Genomic DNA, 13,848 nt, shown 5'->3' with positions numbered 1-13,848 from the left:
TGTACCTGTACCATCATTAGCTGAATTATCATTTGGGATGGGTGGAGTATATTGGGTTGCAATAAGCCGAGCAGAAACAGGAGAACGCAGACTCACTCGGTGACCACCACCACACTCGCACCGTATCTCGCCTATACTGTTACAATTTTCATATCTGGGTCCGCATGCGCCCTGGTCGGTGGATTGAAAGGCTTCCACTTCGTTGGGGGATTGAAGCGCTCTAGCGGCTGCCTTGGTGACGAGCACCGTCAGCGCGAAAAGGGTGATTGAGAGCTTCATACTTCGGGTGGTAGGTTCGGCGTTTGGAGGCTGAAAGATGGCGTTCAGGAATGTAGAACTACTACTAGTGGCGCAAGATAGCTTCTACTTATAGCTGTTCTTTGGGCTTCGTGGGAAGCGGTCAAAGAAGGTTCATCACCTTATGCATCAGTGTGGCATGCAGAAGCGGGTGAAAGCAAACAATTAAACTGTACGCCTGCGGTATATCTGTACGTCCAGCCAAGGCACGATCCTTAGTTCCGTCTTCAGCTTAAGTTCGTGACCAGATGATCAATTACCGGCGCGGGTCGATACGGTGGGCCTCTCACGCGCAAAGAAGCGCTAGAATGGAGAGAAGTCTGTGATCGAGCGTCTTATCTTCGTTGGAATGGAATCTGTCCGTGAGGATTTATGAGCTGGCCACTTGTTGAGTTGTGTTGGATGTGCTTGTGTTGGTTGCGCACAAACGTAGCGTTCATAGAAGGCAAGTAACGGCGCCCTGATCCATCGTGAACATGCACTATCTACTTCATTAAATTGAATCACCTCCGGTCGACCAGACTTTCGTTGAGTTGTCAGCCACCATTGACGGCTATTGGACATTCATAGAGACGGCGTTTATAGCCTTCTTATGGACAGTGCCGTCGTGCGACGGAGGCGCAAAGAAGGTTCGCTGGGTGGTACCGTGAAGCTTGGGCCCGCGTGCGTTGCGAACGCAATTTTTGGAAAAGGACGCAAGTTACACTGATGGTACGGATGAAAGTTGTACCAGATGTGGCAGCTGGACAAAAGGGAAGCTAGCTGCACGGCATTGCGCACTGACTCGCTCCCCATTCGAAAATACCCGACCAATCGATCCATGTATTTCCGGAAATTTACATATGCCCGGTGAACGGGACATGTTAGATACAATGTGATGTGGCTCGCCCTACGTTACCTAGAGCTCGGTCCGTTCCCTCAACGGCCGCCCGTTCATCGCCAAGTCCTTGTCATAGTCTTCCGCATAGCGATCAAACTGAACATCAGGCACATCAGGGTCCCTTCCATACTGTTCGCTGGTACGAATCACCCACCACCCCGTGACTGGTTGTAGTGTGTCACTCTTGCCACCTTGCTCATACGCCCAAGGCCCATTGAGCTCGCTGAGGTCCGAAAGCTGGGGCGTTCTTACCGTGCGGGGCCAAGGATCTTCGTACACGATCTCCTCGCAAGCAGGAATCGGCGAGTCTATAGTTTTCCTCTTCTCTTTCGTGAAAGCAGTTTGCGCGCTTGACTTGATGCATAGAAGCTTTCGAGCAAGCATTACGAAGAAGCTTTGCTTTTGAATCGAAGTCTCACACGGATTTGCAAACAGTGTTGAACCGGAAAGTCCCGAACTTCTCTTTCCACGCTGTCTTGTCGACAGAAAAACCTGTTCGCTGTCCCGCACTGTGTAACCCACCGATCCAGCGACAGCCTTCGCCACGAACGTATCGCCTTCGTTGTCGAAATGGATCGGCACGGAGACAAGTGCTGATGGTACTTCGTTCCATTCCAGGCTGGGGAAGGCGTCTTTTTCAAGCCACCATCCACTGCTCGACTGATCGACCATGCTTTCCCAGTAGTATTCCGAATTTCTCCCCGAGAGAAGTGACCCGTCTGTGTCCCAAAAGCACAAAGCGAGCACCCATCCACTGATTCGCTTAGTGCCGAAGTAGTCGTCGCTGAAAGAATGCACTGCACGCTGCCAGAAGCGCACCACTTCTGGCGAGTCTGGAGCTTTGAATGTGTGAACCATGTGACCAACGATGCCCTTCAGTGCTGACTGCCACATCGCCAACTCCATGTGGTCTTCTCCGAATGTCAGCAGGAAGTCTAGCCGGTCGAGAATAATCTGCCAATCGGTTTCTTCGCCAAGCAGTGTGACGGACGGAATGCCGCAAGTGATGCCCCCGGAAAACACAAAGTATTTCTGCAGTGTGCCCATCATAATGATCGACGCAGTAACCTTGTCCGTCTCAGTTGTTGTAGTGAAGTCTGGCATGATCCAATCGCGGAGGTTTGGGTCCTTGATATTTTCGTGCAGTAGGTCTGTCATCTCATTGAGAAAAGCGGGAAAGTCCATGACATTTTGCTCGAGGAACAACTCTCTCTTGCCTGCGTGATCGACGAAATGCTCGCGGAGCTGTTCAGCGTGCGCATTGACGTAAAAGTTGAATTGGGTCAAGATGGAGAACCACACATCCTCGGGGCGTAGGACTACATGGTTGTGCATGCGGTATGCGTCCATGACGGTACCAACGAAGCCATTGGCTGACTCAATACCAAAATGACGAGTAGGTTGGACTGAAATAACCGTCGGAAATGAAGAATCAATGACGGACGTCTCGCCTTCTTTCCAGAGACTTGGACAAACGTGTTGAAAAAGGCTGGTAGAGTTGAAGGTTGAGAGCGATGGAGCCGGCATCACCTCAACGGGTGCCACACGCGTTGTTACAGGCATGTTGATAGCTCAGGACAGTGTGTTGGTTTGGATTGGGGCGTAGTATTAGACGACTATCGCGATCAAGCGTCATACATCTTGTAACTTTAAGGTGTTGTAAACGTTGCTGCCTGATAGTCTGAACAAGGTAAGCACACGGTATCCCGCAAATCAACGTTGTTCCTTGTATTCAGGCACCCCAACTGACTCTGGTCCACGATGGCAACACCGTGTCCTCAAATCCATGTCACCTTTGCCTCGTGTCTTGAAGAAAGGCGACTCGTGATAGATACCGTAGTAAAGTAAAGTCGCAGCTTGTTGGCTTCGCGACTCACGCTACCGTAGTTCGTCGCTAGCCAATCAGATAATCGCAGTCGGTTTTTGCGGCCTCTACGCCTTCAGCGGATTCTGCGGCTTTTGGAACTTTGCCATGACATTGCGGCTTTTGAGAAGATTTCATGCCGATTGCTTCGATCTTACTACATCAAAACGAGTAGAATGTATGTTCTCGAAATTAAAGTTCGTGTTGATTCTTTGACGTGTTCCTTTGCTCGAGCACTCATTCTTCGTCTTGACTCGACGTGAATACATACCCCGGATATGCCACCTTTAACCGAGATTTTAAGCATGCTGAAGGGGCAAGCCTTTGGGAAAACATGGATACCAAAGATCAGTTTGGAGGGAAAGACTGTCATCGTCACTGGCGCAAACACCGGTCTAGGGCTCGAATGTGCAAAGCATCTGTATGTATCCAGAACATTTTGCATCGAGGCACGTTCGCTAATTTGATACTTCAGCGCGCGACTCAATGCATCGCAAATTATTCTCGCCTGTCGAAGCAAAAACAAAGGCGAAGCAGCGAGGAACGCCATCATTAAGGATACAGCCTGCGCGAAGCGCACCAATATCGAGGTTTGGGAACTTGATCTCGCCAGCTTCGCCTCTGTACTCGCTTTTGGCGTGCGCGTTCGCACCAAGCTGGACCGCTTAGACGCTTTCGTCGCCAACGCAGGGGTCGAGGTGCAAGACTGCCAGTATGCAGAAGGCCTTGAGCTTCAGTTGACGGTAAACGTTGTATCGTGTTTCTTGTCTGCCATTTCGGTACTCCCAAAGCTTCGATCAACAGCTGAGGCGCACAATGTCGACACGACACTGACGTTTTGTGGATCTATGTACCACATCATGGGCCCCGACGCTGAGCTTGATATTCCGGAGGGCGCTGAAACATTCGCGACTCTCAGCGACCCCAAGCGAACCGACTTCATCTGGCGGTATGCTTTGACGAAGCTCATGGTCCATCATTGCTACCACAAACTCGCCGCTTGCCTGTCAAATAGTTCGAGACAGGATTGGTTCCGCGTTATCGTCAATATGATAAACCCAGGCTGGTGTGAGACGGAACTATCACGTGTAAAGCCACACCCTTTTGGCGAGCGAGCGAGTTTTGCGCTAATTGGGTGGAGTGCCGAGAAGGGAAGTCGGGCTTATATTCATGCGATATCGGCAGGAAGAGAAAGCCATGGCCGATACCTATCTGAGTGCGAGTTCAAGCAGGAGTCAGGGTACGTTCGGAGCGAGAGAGGACAGCGGAATGAAGAGAAGATTTGGAAGGACCTCCTGCGGAAGATGAACGAGATCTCGCCGGAGGTAGTTGGATTTATCGCCTGAGCGGTAATACATACCGGAATTGTAATTACATTCGCTTCCATATTGTATAATGTATAGGTACGAGGTCTTTGTGCATTCCATCGCTTCTTGTGTCCCGAAGAACTTGGTCTTAAGGTGTTTGCTGATCTTTGCGCGAGTGTTACGGGTTGGTATAGGGGATATCAGGCGCCGGGAAAGTTCAAATCCTGGAGGAAACAGTCCCATGCAAGCCACTGTGTGTCTTCAGTAGAGTAGACCTTGTCTAGTCTCTCGTAATTCTGGATATCTCCACTTGAGAATAAATCCGCGAACTCCGGTTGAACGCCCCAATTGGTGAAAGGAAAAGTCTCAAAGTGTCCGGTGGTCCCCTGAGGCAGTGCATTACCCATGTCTGGGTGAGCGCCTAAGGTGGCCTGCGTAGTATGCGGCAAGATCTCTTTTGATGCAAGCTGTCTCGATTTTTGTACTCGATGCATAAGCCTTGCGATAGGTTTCCAGAGCTGACCCGCGTCCCCATCAGCGATGAGTGTGGTATATTTAGCAAAGATATGTGTGGCGGCAGCGTAGGCACGGTCAGACAAGTGCCCATGAGGTTGCGCTATCAGTTCCGCAAGGACAACTGCAAGTGCATGCCATTGAACCCAGGTCTTCCATTCCCAAGGTGCAAATTCTGCTGAGCGGGGCTGCATATGCTGTTCCAGAACATCGGTCGCTGCCTCTAGAATATTCAAATCGTCCCAGGGCGGCACAATGTTTCGTGACGGTCTGTACGGAGGTCTTCGAAGAAGCAATTGCATACTAGGGAGGATCTTCGGACCGGAAATTTTATGAAACATAGCCAAAGGCCCAGTTGTGTCCCTGAACCTGTGTTCGTCCTCCTCCACATGGCTCTTGAAGTCCGTAAGGGCACCTAGCATCTTGGGCCAATGTGACCAAGTGTTGCTATCCGCAAGGAGTGAATGCTCATACATCCTACGCTGACATAACATAGCCGCATAGACCAAATTAGTATGGGTCATGTCCGTGAAACCTTGGGATCCTTCTACTGAGACCTTGTCCATTGATGCTAGATCTCGATCATTTACGTCAAGGGGCTGAGACCGAAAAGCTGATAAAGGCAACATAGGAACAGTACCTCGATCCATAGATGCGTGCGAATCGAGTATGCCAATAGCGAACAGTAGACGGCGGCGTGATTCTCGATCAATTAGACAAACATTGCTCATGGGCTCATCGCCAAGCCTTAATGCAGTAGCGGCTCTTACAGCAACAGCGAGTAATGTCCATGTTGTCGCGCGGTTCGAGCAGGTCCGTAGAGCATTCTGAAAGAAATCGTCAGCATCCAGTATTAGGGTCGCAAATTTGGTTGGAATATTAACGAACAAGATAAACGACGAATGCTTGTAGAGTGATCAAGTCCGGCCTTAAAAGAAGTTGTGATCGAGCAAGCATGTCCTCAGCAGCTGATCGATAGAGCTTTAGCATCTCCATTCTATCTCCAAGCTCCAGGGCGAGGGTCTCGCTGTCCGTCATCGTACAATAAGCCATGAAGAGAATGGAAGATTTCAATGCTTGTGTAGCCACTGGCGGTTGCGTCGTGTTCTGATTCCGCTCAAAAAGCTGAAGTATGGTGGGCCAATGGAACACCTTGTAGACACTGTCCACTCGGTAGCGATACAGTTCGAGCAGTGTCGCTTGGGCTGCCGGAGACGGCTCAAGAAACGAAGCGTCGTGACCGTATCTCGGGATCCGGAATAATATTGAACCAGCTCTCCAGGACTCATCATCTTGCTCAGGCGTGGGATCCGTCGTTGGACTTTCTTCATCTTCATTACCGCTTTCAAGGGTTTCGCGCAATCCAATAACTTCTTCGGAAAGCGATTGCCAAAATTCTGGAGCCACAAATTCGTCCATTTTCCCTGTGGTTTTTGTACCATTTGATGCAGATCCATTCGACACACCATGGCTTACAACCTGTGTAGTGGCTTGCGATGGTGGTGCATGTGCATAGGTCTACTCCAATGTTAACCGCAACGTCATCACGGATGGGGGAATGCACTACCTTATTGTATTCCTCAAGAAGACGTTCTATCTTTGTGATGCGCGTCTCAATGTTCGAATTCGCACTGCGCGACTTCGCAGTTTTACCGCGAGGTAAGCGTGCGCGCTGGATAGCATGGCAACTGAGCCCTGCGTTTTTGCACGCTGAACACGGCGCTCCTTTGTCGCATCGTATCTTCCTTTGCTTGCACTGCTGGCAAGCTAATCGCGGTATTGGATCCATTGTAGATTCAATGTCAAGTGAATTGGAACGTTCATTATCGATGACGATGGTAGCGCACTTGGTTTCGTTCGTCCAAAAAGAGGAAGGTCGTTCGCTACGAATAGATTACCTTCTAGCGCTTCTGACTCAGCTTTCATGTGTAGCAGCCTGGGAGGGGCACGATGCCAGCATCTGAGTGCCAACTACGCTACAGAAGCAGCTTGTCTTTGACTATCCGACAACCCATGTGGGGATCCACTGAAATCAAATCCTCAATCATGGGCTTCGCTGAATTACCGAAGGAGTTGCTGCAAGCCATCTTGAACCATGCAATAAGTGTGCGAGGGATGAAGAGAGGGTTAAGGTTGCGATTATTGAACAGTACGTTTGCGATCACCTTGAGCATGAGCGATGGCGTATACCCAAAAGTTGCGTCTGCCAAATCAAACTCCTACTCACAAGTTCCTTGGGTGCTATTCGCAACGTTCATATGCATTATCAATGATATTGACAGAAAACTGACCACATACACAGAACGCTTCGCAGCCGAAGTGATCGACACCATCTACACCTACCGTATGCTAGATACTCGATTTGCCAAGCGCCTTTATGCTCAAATCCCACCCATGCCACCCTTCACAGCTTCCTATCTCGAGTACCGCATTCATAATGCCGAAGACGGTGTAGCCCCATACCCGCGACTAGGCTTCCTGAGAAAAATTGCTCGTGATGTGGTAGCTGAGAACGAATCACTGGAATACGACGCTTGTGTACAATTGCTGTGTCGTCTCATATCTGAAGGTGGCGAGCCCCGTGTGTACCAGGTCTTCTGCCCGGCTTTGTCACTGCCGACGACTTTCTACGAAGGAGATGGCGATTATTGTGAGTATTCTCACGTGAGAGCTATTACAGTGTTAGCTACTTATTCTATATTCGTAGTCGACACTCTTTTCGCCACTGCCGTCGTAACCAATACCACGCCGATCGTCGAACGCTACATGGGTTCGTATCGTTATGGAGGATTTAAGGCCCTCTTTGCGCCATCTGAATACGAATTCTACCGTCTAGCTGCGCGCTATGCTGACACCGCGACCCTGGCCTTATTCCTCTCGACTAGGTACTCTTACCGTGTCGATATCCGACGCCGCAACGAGATGCTCGTTGCTGCCGCCGCGGTGGGCCGGCTCTCTGCCTTTCGCCTAATTCACGGATCCCGCATCGAAGAAGCACCGTGGGACTTTGAAGGTCGGGAAAAGGTGTTTGACGACGCTCTTGGTACACCGAGTCTGGATGTGTGGCACGAAGTAATCCGTTTGAGAGCAACTTACGGAAGCCCTTCAGTTATATCGGAAGATCGCAAGACGAAATTGCTAGCAGACTGTGTTGGGGAAGGTGGGGACGCAGGTCTGGTCGAACATCTATTGGATCTAGGGGCTGATGTCGATGGAAGGGCCTTCGTGGGATACCCTATCCGGAAGGATGCCCCAAGTCCTCTAATCGACGCCTGTGCAAACGGGTATGAGGAGCTTGTACGCATTCTGATTTCCAGGGGCGCTACAACGAGCCCTGGCGGTGGAATGTGCTCTGCAGTAGCTGTGGCAGCTGCACACGGGCATACCGATATTGTACGGTTGCTTCTTGAACATGATGCAACTCCTTTCGGTGGGCTTCTTCGGGCTGCAAGAGGTGGGTTTATGGATATAGCGCGGATGCTGCTCGATGAAGGCGTCAGCGCTTGGGAGGAGGACAACCATCTGGTCTCGATTCCTGGGTTCGGAAGCATTGACTCGGCTAACGTTCCCATTGTGTGTGCAATTGCGATAGAACATGTCGAAATGGCCATGCTGTTGAAAGAGAAAGGAGCGAGAGTCTATGGCTATGCGGGGAGGCAATGCTTGAGAGTTGCGAGAGAAGAGGGTCTGGAGAGTATGTTGAGTCTTTTGGACAGGTGGGACGTAGATGAAAGAGGGTGAAAGGAAGTCGTAGACTTCGAATGAAAGCTGGCATTCAAACACCATGGATGTTCGCGGTATCAACATACAATTCCTTATTGGAATAACTTCCTCAACGCCCCAAAGCCAAAGCCCAAACTCCATACCAATGCTAGTCCTTGTAATCAATCATCGCCTTGCCCTCACAGCGAATGGGCTCTCCTCCGCAGACTTGTACGAGTCAAAGCTCAACAAGCTGACAAAGTATAGCGCAAAGAATCTAACCACCAGATCGCCAAACCCTCCGTTCCCGCTCATCATGCCTTGCAGATTAGCCGCAAACCCGCCACCACCATTGCCGACCGGCCGTGAGGGTGTAGATGTTGAGCCGAGTGTGTAACCTTTGGATTGAAAGTTCGCTCCGCGAGCGGTAGGGCCGTTGGAGGAGTCTTGGACGGCTTTGCGCACGGCGGCTGTGAGTGCGCTGGGGTTCGCGCCGCGGATGGTTTCGACTACGGAACTGCCTTTGAGAACGAGGAAGGTGGGCATGCTGCACGACTCCATTAGTGATTCTCGTGCTATGTAGCAAGGGTGGCTGCCACCTACGCAGACACGCCATACTTCTTCGCGACTTCCTGCTGGTTATCTACATTCACCTTCGCAAACTGTATGCGGCCCGGCTTTGAATCCTTCTCGGCGAGCGCATGGAAGACGGGCGCGATCGTCTTGCAGGGACCGCACCAGTCGGCGTAGAAGTCGACGATTGTGTATGTGGCTGACGAGACGAGCTTCTCGAAGTGTGACGAAGAGGTCACGGAGATGGTCTTGTCAGGCATGGCGACGATTTCGCAGGCTTGTTCGCTTCGAGGACTCAAGTACTTCCGATATGGTGGATCCTGCGACGAGAGTAGCGGGAGTGGAGTGTGGCAGCAGCGCGGAGCTACGGCGGGGCTGCCTGCGATGTGGACAGCTTACCCAAGGGCGGAGGTCCGGAGTAATTCCGATTGGCGGTCCAAGTGGGGGCGACCCTACCAAGAACCTCGTTGCCTCCTTAAGCCTTGAATGACGGATGACGGGAAGTTGTCTCCGACCATTTACGCAAGATTCATACTACCGGTACCAAGTCACAAGCAGCACACAACGCACGTGTAAGATGCAACGATCATTGCTTGAAGGATATCTCTTCTATCCACTATTGGCATCGGATCCCGATCTCCGACACGTCAACAACTCCATCACTCTATTGCAGATCACGACATGACTCACAATACATAGAATCAGCAGCTCCGATGTATTAACTTCATGTTCCGAGACGCCATTTAAACGTATCATAGCTAATTCGCTAGTATAAGAGCCCGCGGAAAGCGTGCACACGAAGGCAAGACCCTTCTCCCTCCCACTACCCGATGTCCATGGAGAAGCACCACATGTGGCAATGAATCGAAAGGATCACAGGTATGTCTGAAGCCTAGTAGCGCCAAATGGCCCTCCTTGCGGCGTGAACCCGCATGAACGCCCTAAGCTCTGCGATGTATGTATCGGCATCGTAGGGCCCAGAGCTAAAGTAAGCCGCGACTTCCTCTCCCACCACAATTGGGTTGCCTGGAGCGCGCACCTCGTGGGAGCCTGTCGTCTTGGGTATAGCTTCGCCGGTTTCCTCTCCGGTCTTGTCCTCGACGTCCGCAGAAGCAGTAGCAGCAGCCGTTTGGTCGCCCTTCTTCTTGGACACACGCTTCTTGGCTTTGCCTTTGCGGCTCTTCTTGGTAGGAGTACCACCTGCAACCGCCTCACGCTTCTTATCCTCCTCGAGCACCGTGTCTGCCATCTCCTCTGCGGCACTCTCGTCACCAGAAGCAGCCTTATTGTTCTGGTCGCGCTTGGACTGCCTGGGTGTAGACTTGCCCATCTGCTCCTTGATGGCGGCAGCGGCACGAGCGGACTGTCGGGCACTCCTCCTTAGTGGAGTGGTTCCTGTTCCGTCGATGTCATCGCCAGGTTTCGCGACAGTCTCCGCGCCGCGCTTCTCCATGGCTCGCCGCTCTGCTGGCATATACTTGCTGTTGACTAGTTTGCGCCTCTTGGGATTCGGGGCTTGGACCGTAGTCTCTGGTTCGCTCTCCTCAGCATCGGAGCCTTCATCTTCGGCTTGGTTCTTCTTGTTTCCCGACTTCTGCTCGAGGGTCACCTTTTTAGTACTGGTGGTATCGCCCGTGTCCTTCGTCTTCCTCTTCCGAATGCTGACGTCTTGATCTGCATTTTCCGTCTTCATCTTCCCAGAAGCTTTACCGAGAGTCGCCTCCTCGGTACTAGTGTACGTCTCTGCATCGTCTGTCGTCTTCTCCTCCTGGGCCTTGATCTTGGCAGCCGCCTCTTCAGTGGCGGTATCATCTGCTGCTTTTGCCTTCGGTTTCCCCTTGCGCGACCTCTTCTTGGGGGCTGCCTCTTCAGCATTGGTATCTTCGTCTGTATCTGCTGTTCTCTTCTTCTTGGCGCGGGACTTCTTCGCCAGGGCTGGTACGCTCGATTCTGATGGCACTACAACCTCGCCCTTCTCAAGAGATTCCATCACAGCAGCCTTGTAGTCCTTTGGCAGGCTGTCGATGCCACCGAGTGACTCGTCTTGCGTGTAGTTTTCGATCGAAGAGAGATCGTAACCCGATACGCATTTCCTGATTCTAATTAGTGATGCGCAGTATACAGTGTGAAAATGAGGTAGCAGTAAGCTTATTTACCAATGCTTGTACACAAACGACACATGTTCGCCATCGAACGGTCTCAGTATACCCAAGCGAAGTTCACCTTTCTGAATCTTGATGCCTAGGTCTTTGCAAGCAGCTGCACGGCAGCCTGCCCTAGCCGAGGGCGTGACTTCTACCTTGTAACCGATGGCATCTCGAATCTCACCTTGGTAGGTCTTCACAAGATCCGGGCGAATATCTTTGAACTCCTTGTCGATCACCTTGCCCTCTTCCAAAGCAAGTGCCAGTTGCTCTCGACTCTCTTCGCTGATGCGTTCGTAGCCTGGCACCTTCGCCACGTCACCGGCAGATAGTGACTTGAGCCCACCGATTTGGTGTGGAGTGGCACATCCCCTAATCTTTGATCAGAATGCGCTCGACTGGACAGGGATTTTCTTGCAGAAGAGGAACGCAAAGAGAGCTGCCCTTAATGTTGCTCACCAATGCCGCCATGCCCAGTAGTACGTCTGCTCCTCAGTGTGCAACGTATGAGTACCGACACGTAGCTCACCCTGTGTGATTTTTGAACCGTCACGCTTGCAAGACGCCTGATTACAGGTTGCTTGACCGGAAACAGCATGCTCGACCCGCCAACGGGGTTCGTCGCCGTTCATGGCAGTAGCCGTAGCCGTCGCAGTCGTGGCACTCTCTGTCATCGTGTCAGTGAGCGGCCACAGTTGGCGAAAAAGGTGAGTTTGGTGAGAAGAGAAGCTCGAAGGGTGAGTTGTGGTGAGTTGAGCAGGCGCGCTTTCTGTATATAGCAGTCACGGGAAGCTGCGAGTCTTGGCGCTCCCATGGCGACAACACCGACGATAAGCGACTGACACAGTCGAGGGGACGGTGTATATAATACAGAAATTGACGAAGCACATTCCAAAGCATGCCAAGTAGCAGGCAAGCGACCGAGACTGCAAAATCGCAATTTGTTGGACTGTACCTGAGCCTACGATGCTTCACATACACCTGAAACCTTGGGGTTTTCCTTTCTCAGACTTTGCTCTTCCCTTCGAGGTCCAGGAAATACTTAATCGTCTCAACCACTGTTTGTTCGACTGGAACAAGATCCGACTCCTTGATGTCGACTAGTTCGGCAGAAGAGTTGTCAATGTAGAACAACTTTTCCTGCAGCAGAAGTCAGCTGCGATCTCTAGTCAGGTCGCCGTTATCATGGGCCTCACCATGTCAAAATTATTCCTGGTCTGCGAGGGTGTTGCACCCGGAATTTTGGCAGCAATGTCAGCGATCTTTCACGCAGTTAGCAACATGTACTCCAATCGATCTATTGCTTTACCTGATCGTATCCTATCCTGTGGCCACCGATCAAGATCCTAGTCTTGTTGAGGTGGGGCTTCTGCAGCGCATTGATATGCGCCTTTGCCACGTCTCGAACGTCAATCCAGGTCGGCCATTCTTGCGGTGGTATGTTCGCTCCAGTCGCGAGACCGTACAAGAAGCCGGTACTGGTGCTGGCCTTTGCAATGCTTGGGAGCGGCAGAACGTACGGTCCACCGACCCATGCCGTGTTGATGGTGTTCAGCGTCCATGATGGCTTCTCCTTTTCGTAGAGCTCCCACATGGCCGCTTCAGCACACCTCTTCGAACCCATGTAGCGGGCGAAATGACGATGTAGTTCGGGAAATTGCGTCATATCCAGGTTGGGGTCCTTCGCTTCTTCGTAGGTAATTGGGTTGAAATCCTTGTTGGTGTACGTATAGCCTGTACGATAACCACCCTTTGCGTCAGCAATGGTTGCGAAAGAGCCGGTAACTACGATGCTCTTGATCGTTGGCTGCTTCAGTGCTGCCTTTAAAACGCCTCTTGTGCCTTCGATTGCGGGCTTCAAGAGATCCCTTTCGATGTCCTCGACTTGGAGCACAAAAGGCGACGCAATGTGGGCAACATGTGTAACACCTTGCATGACGGTGTCGAAGGAGTTTGGGTCCTGGATGTCAGTGACCTGGGAGACTTCAAGACGACCGCTAGAGGTATGTTCCGGATAATGTTCACGAATTACAGATCCGGAAGCATCGGAACGAACTGAAGCGCGGACCTTGGGGCCATTGGGGATGGCAAGTAACTGATCCACTATACGTTGTGCGGTATGGCCATTGGCACCGGTAACGAAGACGATGTCAGAAGACGTGAAAGACATAGCGATGTTTGGAACCGAATCAAGAGACGGGGGAGGAGATGAGATACGAGAGGACGATCGCGAGAACATCCCACTTAAATGAGGAATGGAAACACGAGGTAGAGTCTTGCCCAGATAGAGAGCAAGCGCCTAGGCGCGGCATGTACCTTCTGCACATGTATCAGTACCTTGTCGCAACCGGGCATGGTTCCATAAAGGGTACGCGAGCGACAAGCGTGCATTACCGTATATGGGCCAGAAAAAATCCTGGCGGCACCGTAGGGATCGGGGCAAGAAGCTTCATTGCGATGAACCCAGCAATGAAAGCTATATAGTTTTGTCAGCGCCGCTTGGGTTCATCGTCCCAAAAAATCGTTCTGTTGTCGTAGGGTAGACGATGTTGAGATGTATAGAGATGG

The 13,848-nt window shown here is 51.5% G+C and overlaps 6 protein-coding genes across 6 annotated transcripts; 2 read left to right on the top strand and 4 right to left on the bottom strand.

Moving 5' to 3' along the window:
• Nucleotides 1-1,195: 1,195 nt before the first annotated feature.
• On the bottom strand, nucleotides 1,196-2,740 carry N0V89_008128 (uncharacterized protein; the record flags this gene model as incomplete). The annotated part of the gene is made up of 1 exon (XM_056216886.1): nucleotides 1,196-2,740. The coding sequence occupies one exon, from the start codon at nucleotides 2,738-2,740 to the stop codon at nucleotides 1,196-1,198; it is 1,545 nt and encodes a 514-aa protein (XP_056068442.1).
• Nucleotides 2,741-3,319: 579 nt separating this feature from the next.
• On the top strand, nucleotides 3,320-4,387 carry N0V89_008127 (uncharacterized protein; the record flags this gene model as incomplete). The annotated part of the gene is made up of 2 exons (XM_056216885.1): nucleotides 3,320-3,462; nucleotides 3,517-4,387. 2 exons carry the CDS (start codon nucleotides 3,320-3,322, stop codon nucleotides 4,385-4,387), a joined length of 1,014 nt encoding a protein of 337 aa, XP_056068441.1.
• Nucleotides 4,388-4,548: 161 nt separating this feature from the next.
• N0V89_008126 (uncharacterized protein) lies at nucleotides 4,549-5,283 on the bottom strand (the record flags this gene model as incomplete). Its single annotated transcript, XM_056216884.1, has 1 exon — nucleotides 4,549-5,283. The coding sequence occupies one exon, from the start codon at nucleotides 5,281-5,283 to the stop codon at nucleotides 4,549-4,551; it is 735 nt and encodes a 244-aa protein (XP_056068440.1).
• Nucleotides 5,284-6,907: 1,624 nt separating this feature from the next.
• Nucleotides 6,908-8,126, top strand: N0V89_008125 (uncharacterized protein; the record flags this gene model as incomplete). Its single annotated transcript, XM_056216883.1, has 4 exons — nucleotides 6,908-7,010; nucleotides 7,164-7,511; nucleotides 7,569-8,021; nucleotides 8,080-8,126. The coding sequence occupies 4 exons, from the start codon at nucleotides 6,908-6,910 to the stop codon at nucleotides 8,124-8,126; spliced, it is 951 nt and encodes a 316-aa protein (XP_056068439.1).
• A 623-nt stretch (nucleotides 8,127-8,749) lies between these two features.
• On the bottom strand, nucleotides 8,750-9,396 carry N0V89_008124 (uncharacterized protein; the record flags this gene model as incomplete). The annotated part of the gene is made up of 2 exons (XM_056216882.1): nucleotides 8,750-9,110; nucleotides 9,167-9,396. 2 exons carry the CDS (start codon nucleotides 9,394-9,396, stop codon nucleotides 8,750-8,752), a joined length of 591 nt encoding a protein of 196 aa, XP_056068438.1.
• Nucleotides 9,397-10,028: 632 nt separating this feature from the next.
• On the bottom strand, nucleotides 10,029-13,450 carry N0V89_008123 (uncharacterized protein; the record flags this gene model as incomplete). The annotated part of the gene is made up of 5 exons (XM_056216881.1): nucleotides 10,029-11,229; nucleotides 11,293-11,657; nucleotides 12,292-12,420; nucleotides 12,477-12,542; nucleotides 12,590-13,450. The coding sequence occupies 5 exons, from the start codon at nucleotides 13,448-13,450 to the stop codon at nucleotides 10,029-10,031; spliced, it is 2,622 nt and encodes an 873-aa protein (XP_056068437.1).
• Between the last annotated feature and the right edge of the window lie 398 nt (nucleotides 13,451-13,848).

Source organism: Didymosphaeria variabile (assembly GCF_027946475.1).
Source record: "Didymosphaeria variabile strain IMI 356815 chromosome Unknown scaffold_6, whole genome shotgun sequence".
Classification (NCBI taxonomy): domain Eukaryota; kingdom Fungi; phylum Ascomycota; class Dothideomycetes; order Pleosporales; family Didymosphaeriaceae; genus Didymosphaeria; species Didymosphaeria variabile.
The sequence above is the reverse complement of the archived record's forward strand: the minus strand, read 5'-3'. Positions and strand labels throughout refer to the sequence as shown.